This window comes from Orcinus orca, chromosome 11 (assembly GCF_937001465.1).
Source record: "Orcinus orca chromosome 11, mOrcOrc1.1, whole genome shotgun sequence".
Classification (NCBI taxonomy): domain Eukaryota; kingdom Metazoa; phylum Chordata; class Mammalia; order Artiodactyla; family Delphinidae; genus Orcinus; species Orcinus orca.
In genome coordinates this window covers 37,932,911-37,945,136 of record NC_064569.1, presented here as the reverse complement: position 1 = coordinate 37,945,136, position 12,226 = coordinate 37,932,911, and the positions used below count along the sequence as shown (strand labels likewise).

Below are 12,226 nucleotides of genomic sequence, written 5' to 3'. Positions count from 1 at the left end.
ACATTGATGCACATGACTTAGTCACTGGTAACTTTAAACAATGATAAGTTGTCTCTGAGTTTTCTTATCACAAAAGCATTGCAGAAAAATAGAAAATGCAGATAAGAGAAGAAAAATTTTAAAACCACTGTTATGATAGGTATATATTCTTTCAGGTTATCTTTGATGCATACATATGATTAATATACATATGTATTTTCTTTTATAAAAATTGGAAGAGCAATTTTGGTAATTTTTTGTTATGTCACCAGATATTTCTCTGCCACATTATTTTTAATGACAATATAGCACAATGACGGATGCATGCACAGTCATTTATTCACCCACATCCCTGTTGCACATTAAGGATACACTTTTGTTTTTCCTCTGAGAAATGATGCTGCCCCTTCATGATCAAATACTTAATAAATTAAAGTGATGTCTCAACTATAGACAACTTGCCCTCAGTTGCTTTTCCTGAAGCAGCCATGAGACTGACATCACTGGGGAGAAAGGAGGAGTTTGTGTCTGCCCGGTGCAGCGATAACTGACCCAGAGGAAGGAACTAAACCCAGATAGGCTCTAACTGGTTAGTACCTGTGTTCTAATCGTCTGTCTTCCTGGGGCCTGGGCAGCAGCAGACAGGTTGTGATCAGAAAATCAGATTCATTTTTTGAAGTTAAAAGGAATTTAAGAAACCATTAACTGTCATATCCTTAATTGATTCTTGGGTTTTATGGAGAGATGAAAGCAGTTTTGCCCGAGACTAGAACTTAGATGTCTTTAGCTCAGAAGACTGCTCGGTTTCTATAATCACACAGGGGCTTGATACTTTCATAACTGAAGACTCTGGACAAATGGGACTTCCGGCCTCAAGGCTGACAACGGCAGGGGCAGATGCCCCACGTCTAAGCTCAAGTGCAGCTAACCCAACTATGCAAGACTTTCAAAGGGATGATCCCAACTGGTTCTACAACCTTTAGCCAAAAAAACCCATCCAAACCTTGGAAACATTATGCTAAGTGAAAGAAGCCAGGCACAAAAGGCCACATCTTGTATGATTCCATTCATATGAGATGTCCAGAGTACGCAAATCCATAGGGGCAGAAGGTAAATTAGTGGTTGCCAGGGGCTGGGAGGAGGGGAACTGGGAGTGACTGCTTAATGGGTCCAGGGCTTCTTTCGGGAAGTCATGAAATTATTCCGGAGTTAGGTCGTTGTGATGGTTGCACGACATTAACCACTGAATAGTATACTTTCAAATGGTCAGAACAGTGAATTTTGTTTATGTGAATTTTATTTCAGCTAAATTAAGAAGAACAACAACAAGGATCCTATCCAGTCCATGTCCGTGAAGACAGGAGATAGAAAGAGCAGGTGGGTGAATGGTGATTCCTTGAAGAGTTGGCCCCCTGTGGGCCCTCCCTGGGGAGGGTATGTGGGTACTTCTTGCACGTTCCATCTCCACTCCCTGCCCAATTTCTAGCCTATGGAGCTTCCAAAGAATCCAGCCACAAGGTGACACACGCCACCTGGACTTAAGAGAGCACAGGGGCTGGAGCTCAGGTCTTTAAGAGAGCACAGGGGCTGGAGCTCAAGTTTCCATACAGCCAGAGACATAGTACTGGGTTCGCGATCTGGTTCTACCTTAAATCTTGGGCAATTTACAAAAACCAACTGGAACAGGTCAAAAGGCTGTTGCAGGAGTGGAGTGCACTTCCGGAGCTGGTGAACAACGTTATGTTTCCTGCGGGCCTAGCCTGCAGTCACATTGCAAAAACCCTACCAAGAGTGCTGCCCCCAGGGTGGGCTCTCAGCTTCTGCATGCAACAACCAGGCTCCCGCAGAGCCAGATACTCCTGTGAGCTGTCCCTGAAGAACACCCAATGTGTCCCAAGGTTAAAAAAAGAGGCAACTTACATGAAAGGATGCTCAACATCACTAATTATTAGAGAAAGGAAAATCAAAACTACAGGGAGGAACCACCTCACACTGTTCAGAATGGCCATCATCAAAAAGACTACAAATAATAAATGCTGGAGATGGTGTGGAGAAAAGGAAACCCTTCTACACTGTTGGTGGGAATGTAAATTGGTGCACCCACTATGGAAAATAGTATGAAGATTCCTTAAAAAACTAAAAATAGAGTTGCCATATGATCCAGCAATTCCACTCTTGGGCATATATCTGGAGAAAAATATAATTCAAAAAGATACATGCAGGCTTCCCTGGTGGCGCAGTGGTTAAGAATCCGCCTGCCAATGCAGAGTACACGGGTTCGAGCCCTGGTCCCGGAAGATCCCACATGCCGCAGAGCAACTAAGCCCATGTGCCACAACTACTGAGCCTGTGTTCTAGAGCCTGCATGCCACAACTACTGAGCCCGTGTGCCACAGCTACTGAAGACTGCACGCCTAGAGTCCGTGCTCCACAACAAGAGAAGCTACCTCAATAAGAAGCCCGCGCACCACAACGAAGAGTGGCCCCCGCTCACCGCAAGTAGAGAAAGCCCGCACGCAGCAACAAAGACCCAACACAATCAAAGATAAATAAATAAAATTATATATAAAAAAAGATACATGCACCCCAGTGTTCATAGGAGCACTATTTACAATAGCCAAGATATGGAAGCAACCCAAGTCCCCATCAACAGATGATTGGCTTAAGAAGATATGGCATATATATATATATATATATATATATATATATATATATACACATATACACAATGGAATATTACTCGGCCATAAAAAGGAGTGAAATAATGCTATTTGCAGCAACATGGACGGACCTAGGTATTATCATACTAAGTGAAGTAAGAGAAAGACAAACACCATATGATATCACTTATACGTGGAATCTAAAATATGACGCAGATGAACTTATCTATGAAACAGAAACAGACTCACAGACATAGAGAACAGATTTATGGTTGCTAAAGGGGAGGGAGGTGGGGAGGGATGGACTGGGAGTTTGGAGTTAGCAGATGCAAACTATGAATATTATGTATAGAATGGATACACAAGGTTCTACTGTATAGCACAGGGAACTATATTCAATATCCTGTGATAGACCATAATGGAAAAGAATGAAAAAGAATATATATATGTATAACTGAATCACTTTGCTGTACAGAAGAAATTAACACAACATTGTAAATCAACTATACTTGAATAAAACAAATTTTTAAAAAAAGAGGTAACTTTAGATTGGTGTCCCAACTACACCTGATTACAGGAGGCATGCTAGAATCAAATGAGACACAGAATGTGAAAGCCCCTCACAGCATATAAAGTGCTATTAAAGTGTTCATTATTAGTAAAAATGACTCCAAATCATCAAACTAGTGCTGTAACAATTTCTTGTCTCATATACCTAATTCCTTACATCTTTGATTACAACCTGAGAAATTCTGGAAATCATAGGGCTAGAAAATGCCCTGGGATTTCATCTACTCAAATCCCTGACCCAGTCAGGAGTTACTTCCAATCCCAGCCAGACACTCAAAGGACCACACGTGCCTGAGCACACTAGATTCAGAGTCACATCAAGTGTCAATTCACTTTCTCCTATCCGTTGGAGTCATTACTGAATGGTCAAAAAAACCAATAGATTATGCCATGTGGAAAAGACCAGAGAAATATCTATGTGTCCTATTTTAAACTCCTGAGAAGGCAACTCAACCATCTGTCTTGGCAACCCATTGCAGGCTGGAACTACCCTGTCAAAAACGTCTCTCTTCTGTTTAATCTAAATCCTTCAAGTGGAGCTTCAAGCTAATTTTGTCCCATTCCATTTTCAGATAATTTGGAACACAGTTGTTTACCATCTGCGTTATAGGATTATACAATGTCACAGGGTTTTGGTGAGCCGTAAACAAAATAATGCATGTAAAACACAGAGCTCAGATCTGAAACATAACAGCCCAATACATATTTATTTATTATTACCATCATTATATATATTAGGACTCTTTCAGTCACAAGTGATATCAACACAACTCAAAATAATTTAAGCAAAGGAGGGGGAGGGGGCGGGAGAAGAAAAAGAAAAAGGATGCGGGGTGGAGAATGTAATTAGAAAGGAGGTAAAATTGTGCAGTGGCTTTCAGGCACTGCGGGATCCAGGACTCAAATAATGTTCGCAGGGCTCGTCTTTTCCTCTCTTCTGTTTTTCAGAAAAGCTTTTTGAAGTATAAAGAGCAGGAGGGCTATGAGCAGATTCAGGTCACGTAAGCCTAGAATAGGTTCTCCATTCAGCAGTTGATTCATCAAAAATTCCTTCAATGACAAGCAAGTGTCAAGCAGGGTTCTAGAAGCTAAGAAAAGAGCAGTGTCCAAGACATAACATTTCACCCTTGTGGAATATACCTTCGAGTGGGAAGAGTGGATCTGGTAGAGGAAGGGGAAGGGATGCCAGAAAGATATAAAATTATCCTCTACAAAGTAAGGTCTCACCTTATACCATTATGACAGTCAACTCTTAGCTTTCTCTTCACCAAGCCAAGTAAACCCATCCCTTTCAAAACTCTTTTCCCCTTGGCAAATGTGCAGAATCCCAAAAATCAGGTCTCTAAATAGATAAATAAACTTGCCTGTGGATTTGAGTGCATGTAGTTTATTTAGGCTGTGTAATCTTTGCATAATATTTCTAAGATGTGCCTTCAGCCCTAATAACATAACATTACCATTGTTTCCATTTTTGAAAGTCACTTTTTAAAAAATAATTAATTAATTAATTTTATTGTTGGCTGTGTTGGGTCCTCTATGCTGCGCGAGGGCTTTCTTTTAGTTGTGGCGAGCGCGGGCTACTCTCTGTTGCGGTGCGTGGGCTTCTCATTCCAGTGACTTCTTTTGTCGCGGAGCACAGGCTCTAGGCGCGCGGGCTTCAGTAGTTGTGGCGCACGGGCTTAGTTGCTCCAGGGCATGTGGGATCTCTCCAGACCAGGGCTCAAACCTGTGACCCCTGCATTGGCAGGCGGATTCTTTAACCATTGCATCACCAGGGAAGCCCCTGAAGTCACTTTTCTTTTTAGACTCTTTTCCTTTTAAATACAGGTCTTTCTCCCACTTTCATGTTTTCCTTTGAATAGGATGTTAGTTACTTAGTAAAACACTGCAAACATCTGGTCATTTATGAATCATTTAAAAGGTATACCTCTGAGTAATTTTAATCTGTTTCTCTGTGTTAATCATTCTAACTGTAAAAATGGCCTGGAGACCAAGTTTCTTTGAGAACCTGCCGTAAACTTCAGAAAATCTCAACCTCTTCCTCTCCCCTGGGAGCTCGCAGTAAGGAATGCGTTCCTGAAGCATTTCAGGCTGTATAGTCTTATGATAAACTTCAACTTTTCATAAAACTGAAACTAATCTGAATGAAGCTGCTCTCACCTGAAAAATCTTAATTTACCAGGTGCTATTTCAGATTCATCCCACAAAAAACCTAACTAAATTAACGATGCACACAATTCTATTTAAATTTGGCACTAGCCTAGCAGATCTGTGCTACCACATGAATCCATTCACGGACAATGTAGAGAACAACTCTCACTAAATTCACGGTCCCGCAAGTGTGTGTGTGTGTGGGGGGGGGTAGTTGATTGTCTACGTCATCGCTTCTATTTTTTAAGTAATATTACAAGTTATGTGCCCTGCCCCCAACTGTTGTTCTCAATTTGGTCCTCTTTTCAATGTCCCCCTCCCTTCTGCTTTGGTTAATATCTCTCGTCAGCGCAGTAATTTAGTTCTTGTTAATCCGGATATAACGGCTAAATGGGTCAGTTGGCTCAGTCAAATCCCATCGTTAAAACTGATCTCGGAATCAACCAAAAATGGAAATCGAAAAGCTCATCAGCTCCACTCCCCTTCCCCCACCTCATTTTGCCTGATCTTGTCACCTGGCCTTGTCCACCCTGCTTGCAACTTTCCTAGCCTGCCTCTCGCGAAGGGATGAAGAACCTCCGCGCAAGACACCCCTTCTGTCTGGGATCAGCCCTTGTCCGGCGCGAACACATTTTGAAGAAAAAAAAAGTCTGGATCTGGGATTTTTTTTCTTTTTTCCTTTTTCTTTCAAGCTGAATACTGTTATCTTTGCTTTCCAGGCGGAAGGTCGGTTCCAACCCTTCTTTCCTGAGCTTCTCCTTCGCGAACGGGGGACCATCGCTGATGCTTCCTCCTGAGTTGGGAAAGGGACAGAACTTTCCCAGGGAGCTGCGGAGTGTCCCCGCTGCGCTTTCCCGGTTCCTTTCCCCTAGAAGAGATCCTGTTGCACCGGAGGGAACGTGCCCCATTTCTCTGCGCCCCCCCCGCCCCCAAATGACGGCGGAGATGGAAGGCAGCTTCTGTGTTTGTTTTGTAAACCTTTAAAACCTACTGCACTTAGCGCTTTGCGAGCCCCTTGGCCTTCGCCCAAAGCAAGCCGTAAAGAGGTCGGGGAGCTCAGCGGACTGGGTGGGAGAGGGAGGCGACCTGCGCTGCCGCGACGAAGTGGGTCTTGAAGGGTGCGACCTCTCCCTCCGGGACTGGGCGTGTCCCTTAACCTCTCCCAACCCTATCTCCCTGCTGACCCCGGCTGGGCTAGCGGACGCGACTGGCAGGAGTGCGCGACCGCGTCCTCACGCCGGGGGACGCCGCCCACGGCCTCAGGTGTCGACCCCCGCCCCGCCCCGCCCGCGCGGCCGCTCTCCCGGGACCCGGGAGTGGGGGGAGGGTGGTGGAGTTGGCGGCGGGGCTGCCGGGTGGGGGCGAAGGGGGCGCCGGCCGCTGCCCCGATTGGCTGCGCAGCCGCCCCCTCCCCGCGCCGCGCGCCCCCGGCCCGCAGCCCGGGAGCTGGTTCCCGCTGGAGGGAGGACGTGCGAGGGCGGGACCGGTCTCCCAGCCCCGCACCCGACCCCGGTCGCGCGGGGATAAAACCCGGCCGGCGCCGCCCGGGAACCCGGGCCCTGCAGCCTCCGGTGCGCGGAGAGGCGGGGCCGGGTCCGACCCGCTCCCCGCGCCTCCGCCCCTTGGACCAGGCTCCGGGAGCAAGGCGCCCCGCGCGCGGGCACGCGACGGCCAGAGCGCCCAGGCGGTACCTTCAGCAGAGCAATGAAGAGAGCCGGGGAGAAGCAACCGCAGCCGGCCGAGACGTTTCCTGCGCCCGGGGTTGCTGCCGCCGCTGCGGCTGCCTGAAACTCCCCAAAGTTGCGAGCCAGCGAGAGGCTGCCGCCCGCCGGGAGCTAAAGGGAAAGGAACTCGTAAGATGCCGGAGTGACAGACAGACAGACGCACAGACCTGCAGAAGACACCACCGTCGGCGGCCTATCCCCGGAGCCCGTGAGGCTTCCCAGCTCCGTGAGTTGCTTTCTGGACGGGTGGCTTGCTAAGTATTTCCGTGTAATTGTTTATAAGATGCGTTTGTATATTTTTGTGACTCTTGGAGAGAGTTAAAAAAAACAACGCAGGATGCACCTTAAAAAACAATTGAGTTTCTGATATTGAGACGGTTGTGTTGATAGAATGAGACTGTAAATGTCTGTAAGCAGGAGTAACCCAGGAAAAATTGCATCCAACAGTAAAAAGGACACGTAGGCTCCCCAGTGTGAAAAAAACCCAAAAGCCTTCATTTCAAAAGTTATTGGAAAGAAAGCCAGATATTACTCTTAAGGGCTAACTAGTGCTAGTTAACTTTGCTTTTTTACCCCTCTTTAAATATTGATTGTTTACCAGGTTCACTGGTGGGAGGCTGAGCTGGTGGAAAAGGCGCCTGGAAGAGCCCTAGAGGCGACCATAATGTCTTTACGTTTACACGCACTGCCCACCCTGCCTGGAGTTGTCAGACCGGGCTGCAGGGAACTGCTGTGTTTGTTGGTGATCACGGTGACTGCGAGCCGTGGGGCCTCCGGGGTGTGCCCCACCGCTTGCATCTGTGCCACTGACATCGTCAGCTGCACCAACAAAAACCTGTCCAAGGTGCCTGGGAACCTTTTCAGACTGATCAAGAGACTGGATCTGAGTTATAACAGAATCGGGCTCCTGGATTCTGAGTGGATTCCGGTGTCGTTTGTAAAGCTGAACACCCTCATTATTCGGCATAACAACATCACGAGCATTTCTACGGACAGTTTTTCCAGCACGCCAAATCTTAAGTGTCTCGACTTATCGTCCAACAAGCTGAAGACTGTGAAAAGTGCAGTGTTCCAGGAGTTGAAGGTTCTGGAAGTGCTCCTCCTTTACAACAATCACATTTCCTATCTCGACCCTTCAGCGTTTGGAGGGCTCTCCCAACTGCAGAAACTCTACTTAAGTGGAAACTTTCTCACGCAGTTTCCCATGGATTTGTACGTTGGAAGGTTCAAGCTGGCAGAACTGATGTTTCTAGATGTTTCTTATAACCGGATCCCCTCCCTGCCGATGCATCATATAAATTTAGTGCCAGGAAGGCAGCTGAGAGGCATCTACCTTCATGGAAACCCATTTGTCTGTGACTGTTCCCTTTACTCGTTGCTGACCTTTTGGTATCGTAGGCACTTCAGCTCAGTGATGGATTTTAAGAATGATTATACCTGTCGCTTGTGGTCTGACGCTAGGCACTTCCATCAGGTGCTTCTGCTCCAGGATAGCTTTATGAACTGCTCTGACAGTATCATCAATGGTTCCTTCCGTGCCCTTGGCTTTATTCATGAGGCTCAAGTGGGGGAAAGGCTGATTGTCCACTGTGATAGCAAGACTGGTAACGTGAATACCGATTTCATGTGGGTCGGTCCAGATAACAGAGTGCTGGAGCCCGATAAAGAGATAGAAAACTTTCACATATTTCCCAATGGAAGTCTGGTTATAGAAAGCCCTCGTTTTGAGGATGCTGGAGTGTATTCCTGTGTTGCAATGAATCGGCAACGTCTGTTAAATGAAACTGTGGATATCACAATAAACGTGAGCAATTTTACCGTAAACAGATCCCATGCTCACGAGGCATTTAACACGGCTTTTACCACTCTTGCAGCCTGTGTGGCCAGCATTGTTTTGGTACTTCTGTACCTCTATCTGACACCGTGTCCCTGCAAATGTAAACCCAAGAGACGAAAAAATATGCTAAACCAAAGCAATGCCCATGCATCTATTCTCACTTCTGGCCCTGAAAGCGATGCCCCCGCCGATGAACGGAAGGCAGGGGCTGGGAAAAGAGTGGTGTTTTTGGAACCCCTGAAGGATACTGCAACAGGGCAGAATGGGAAAGTCAGGCTCTTTCCCAGTGAAACGGTCATAGCTGAGGGCATCTTAAAGTCCACGAGGGTGAAATCTGACTCAGATTCAGTCAATTCAGTGTTTTCAGACACACCCTTTGTGGCGTCCACTTAATTTTGTGCCTGTATTTTTATGATGCAGTGATTGAATCTCTTCATATTCCGCTTTGTGTGTGGTCTGCAGAAATAAACAGAAGGACAGAAATGGGGTTGTTTTGTTTTTCTGAAATACAACCAAAGGGTCTCTTTCCCTGGTTAATAGGAAATGTGCTGAAGCACTTAGGTTGGTGCTAAAGCACTTAGGTTCGTGCCAGAGAAAGATGGGGTTGTTTTTCAGAGTTTAAGTTCTAGATAGTATCTTAGTTTTTAGCACCACTGATAATTTCAAAGCTGGCCTGGAGGTGATATCACTGACACTGTCCTTTCACTCAGGATTCTTAAAAGAAAAAATAAGTTCCAAGTATTAGTATTCTTAAAAAAGGGGTTTTACTAACTTATTGGCACCAAAGTTGAGTTATGTTAAAGAAAAGTGTTGTGTTCATTTTTAAAAGATGTAGAAGGAAGAACCAAGCAGCAATTATTTATAAAGCGCAAAGTAAAGTTAGATTTGGGAATAATTCGGTTCATGTCATCATTGCAGACCAGAGTAAATAGACTATCCTGATCAAATTTACTGAGCAGTGCCGCATCCCATGTGGTGTTAGATAAATAGTACAGTAAAGGTACATTTGTTTGACTGTCTTCTTCCCATTCTGTACATTTCCTATCTTTGTGCAAAAGATCTTACTGAAAGTTTAAAGCCATCATTATCTGTTGCCATAAATATGTAGGTGTCAGTGCCAGAACGTCTGAGTAACTTCTTCAGCCTTTGGTCTAGAAGACTAGTATTTGTTCATATGCTTGTGTGAATGTATGTCTTAAATTATATGAACTGTTAAAGAGATACCACTGTATTGTGCTTTGGACATTTGAATTATTGTAAATATATGTGTTCTGCGACTTGATGTTCTGTTTTATTTGCCTATTTAAAAATATACATCTAAGATGTTTTATGTGATCTGATTTTGCTACTTTTGTGTTAAGCACCCTGTATAGCAAGTACCTCTCCAAATTTCTTAGAGTTACAGTACAGAGTTTATTTTTTTTCAAAGAGGGAAAAAGGCTCTAAAGTGCCCTACCCAGTTTATACCTTCTATATCACATTTTACTCTGATACCATTATACATTTCAACCAGGTTTGGAAGATATTTAAGCTCTGGTTTTGGAACATGTGAGAGCCCCGGAGACCTCCTCCTCATTCCTATCCCTGCTGTGACGTAATCGCGTACCCACTCTTTTTTTTTTTTTTTTTTTTTCCTTTGGTACGCGGGCCTCTCGCTGCTGTGGCCTCTCCCGTTGCGGAGCACAGGCTCCGGACGCGCAGGCTCAGTGGCCATGGCTCACGGGCCCAGCCGCTCCGCGGCACGTGAGATCCTCCCGGACCGGGGTATGAACTCGCGTCCCCTGCATCGGCAGGCGGACTCTCAATCACTGTGCCACCAGGGAAGCCCCGAGTACCCACTCTCGACCTAGGTTTCCTCAGCTATGAAATGAAAATTTCAGACTAGGTGATGTCTAAGGTTTCTTCTACCCTGGAATTGATGACTTCTTGGTGGTCTTAGCTCCATTACAGACTTGGACTGGCTTTCTGAAAATGTACCATATGCTGATGGAGGACAGGAATGGGATTAGGACAGACTAGTGTAGCACTGCCAAGCTCCGAGGGACTATGATTTCGGATCATCAAGTCCAGCTCCTTTCCTTTCTCAGGGATAAAGGAAGCCCAGAGAGGGTTGTGGGTTGTCTGAGGCCACACAGTGAGTTAGTGACAGGGTTGCGAGGAGAGCTCAGTTTTGGGATTCTTCCTGGCGAAGATAAGAGGGTCAAAAAGTGGTTATTTTTAACTATGGGGACGGAGAAGGAGCCAAAGAACGAGACAAAAGAGAGGTCAGAAAATGGCAAAGGAGAGTGACTCAGGGATGTGTTGTCCCTGGGGCCAAGAGAAGAGAATTTTTAAAAGATGGAATTAGGCAACAGTAACAAATATTTGGAGAACTGGAGAACCAGAGGAGGAGGGAAGACTGACTTTGGCAATGTTTTGGGGGAACTGGGTACTTGGTGACAGCTTGATAAGTGCCAAGCCAGGCTCCCAGTGGCAGATGCTGGTCAGCTGGGGGTTAAGGAGTGGGTGATGTGTGCCGAGGGAATAGGATGTTAGCCACTGCTCAGTCGCATTGACAATTCTTTATTGCCTGGTGTTATTTTTATTTTTTGAGGTGGACCATTTTTAAAGTCTTTATTGAATTTGTTACAGTATTGCTTCTGTTTTATATTTTGGTGTTTGGCCCCAAGGCATGTGGGATCTTAGCTCCCTGACCAAGGATCGAACCCGCACCCCTTGCATTGGAAGGTGAAATCTTAACCACTGGACTGCCAGGGAAGTCCCTGCCTCTGCCTTTTAAACACAGACCTCACCGGTTAGATAAGATCCTTCAGCCCCAAAGATATTACAGGAAAACAGGTTTTTTTTAATTTAATTTTTTTTTTTTTGCCATACTGTGCGGTTTGCGAGATCATAGTAGTTCCCTGACCAGGGATCAAACCCGTGCCCCATGCATTGGGAGCCTGGGGTCTTCACCACTGCACCACCAGGGAAGTCCCTATAGGAAAACATTTTATTCCAGTTCCTGCCATTTAAGTAATGAGGAAGAATTCTGTGATCTGTGTAACCTTTGAAATCATCACTCCTTTCATCATTCATATTTGGAGAATCTCAGACTCAGAGATGCTGTGATTTGTTCAAGATCACAGGGGAGTCTGGACACAAGGGAAAAATCTTTCGAACCACTGACACTCTCCAGCAAGGGGAGGGGCTGCCTCCAGGGGCTGTGATGACCCCAATGCTGAGTGTGAAAGAGCCTGGCTGGCAGGGAGTTTGCAGAGGATCTCTGAATTCAACCTTTTCTCTAGGGTCCTTCAGCCCTCAAA

The 12,226-nt window shown here is 45.7% G+C and overlaps 1 protein-coding gene across 1 annotated transcript; it reads left to right on the top strand.

The window, feature by feature from the left end:
* Nucleotides 1-7,171: 7,171 nt before the first annotated feature.
* AMIGO2 (adhesion molecule with Ig like domain 2) lies at nucleotides 7,172-10,256 on the top strand. Its single transcript, XM_012534647.3, has 2 exons — nucleotides 7,172-7,310; nucleotides 7,686-10,256. Exon 2 carries the CDS (start codon nucleotides 7,749-7,751, stop codon nucleotides 9,312-9,314), a length of 1,566 nt encoding a protein of 521 aa, XP_012390101.1. The 5' UTR covers nucleotides 7,172-7,310; nucleotides 7,686-7,748; the 3' UTR covers nucleotides 9,315-10,256.
* The last annotated feature ends 1,970 nt before the right edge of the window (nucleotides 10,257-12,226 follow it).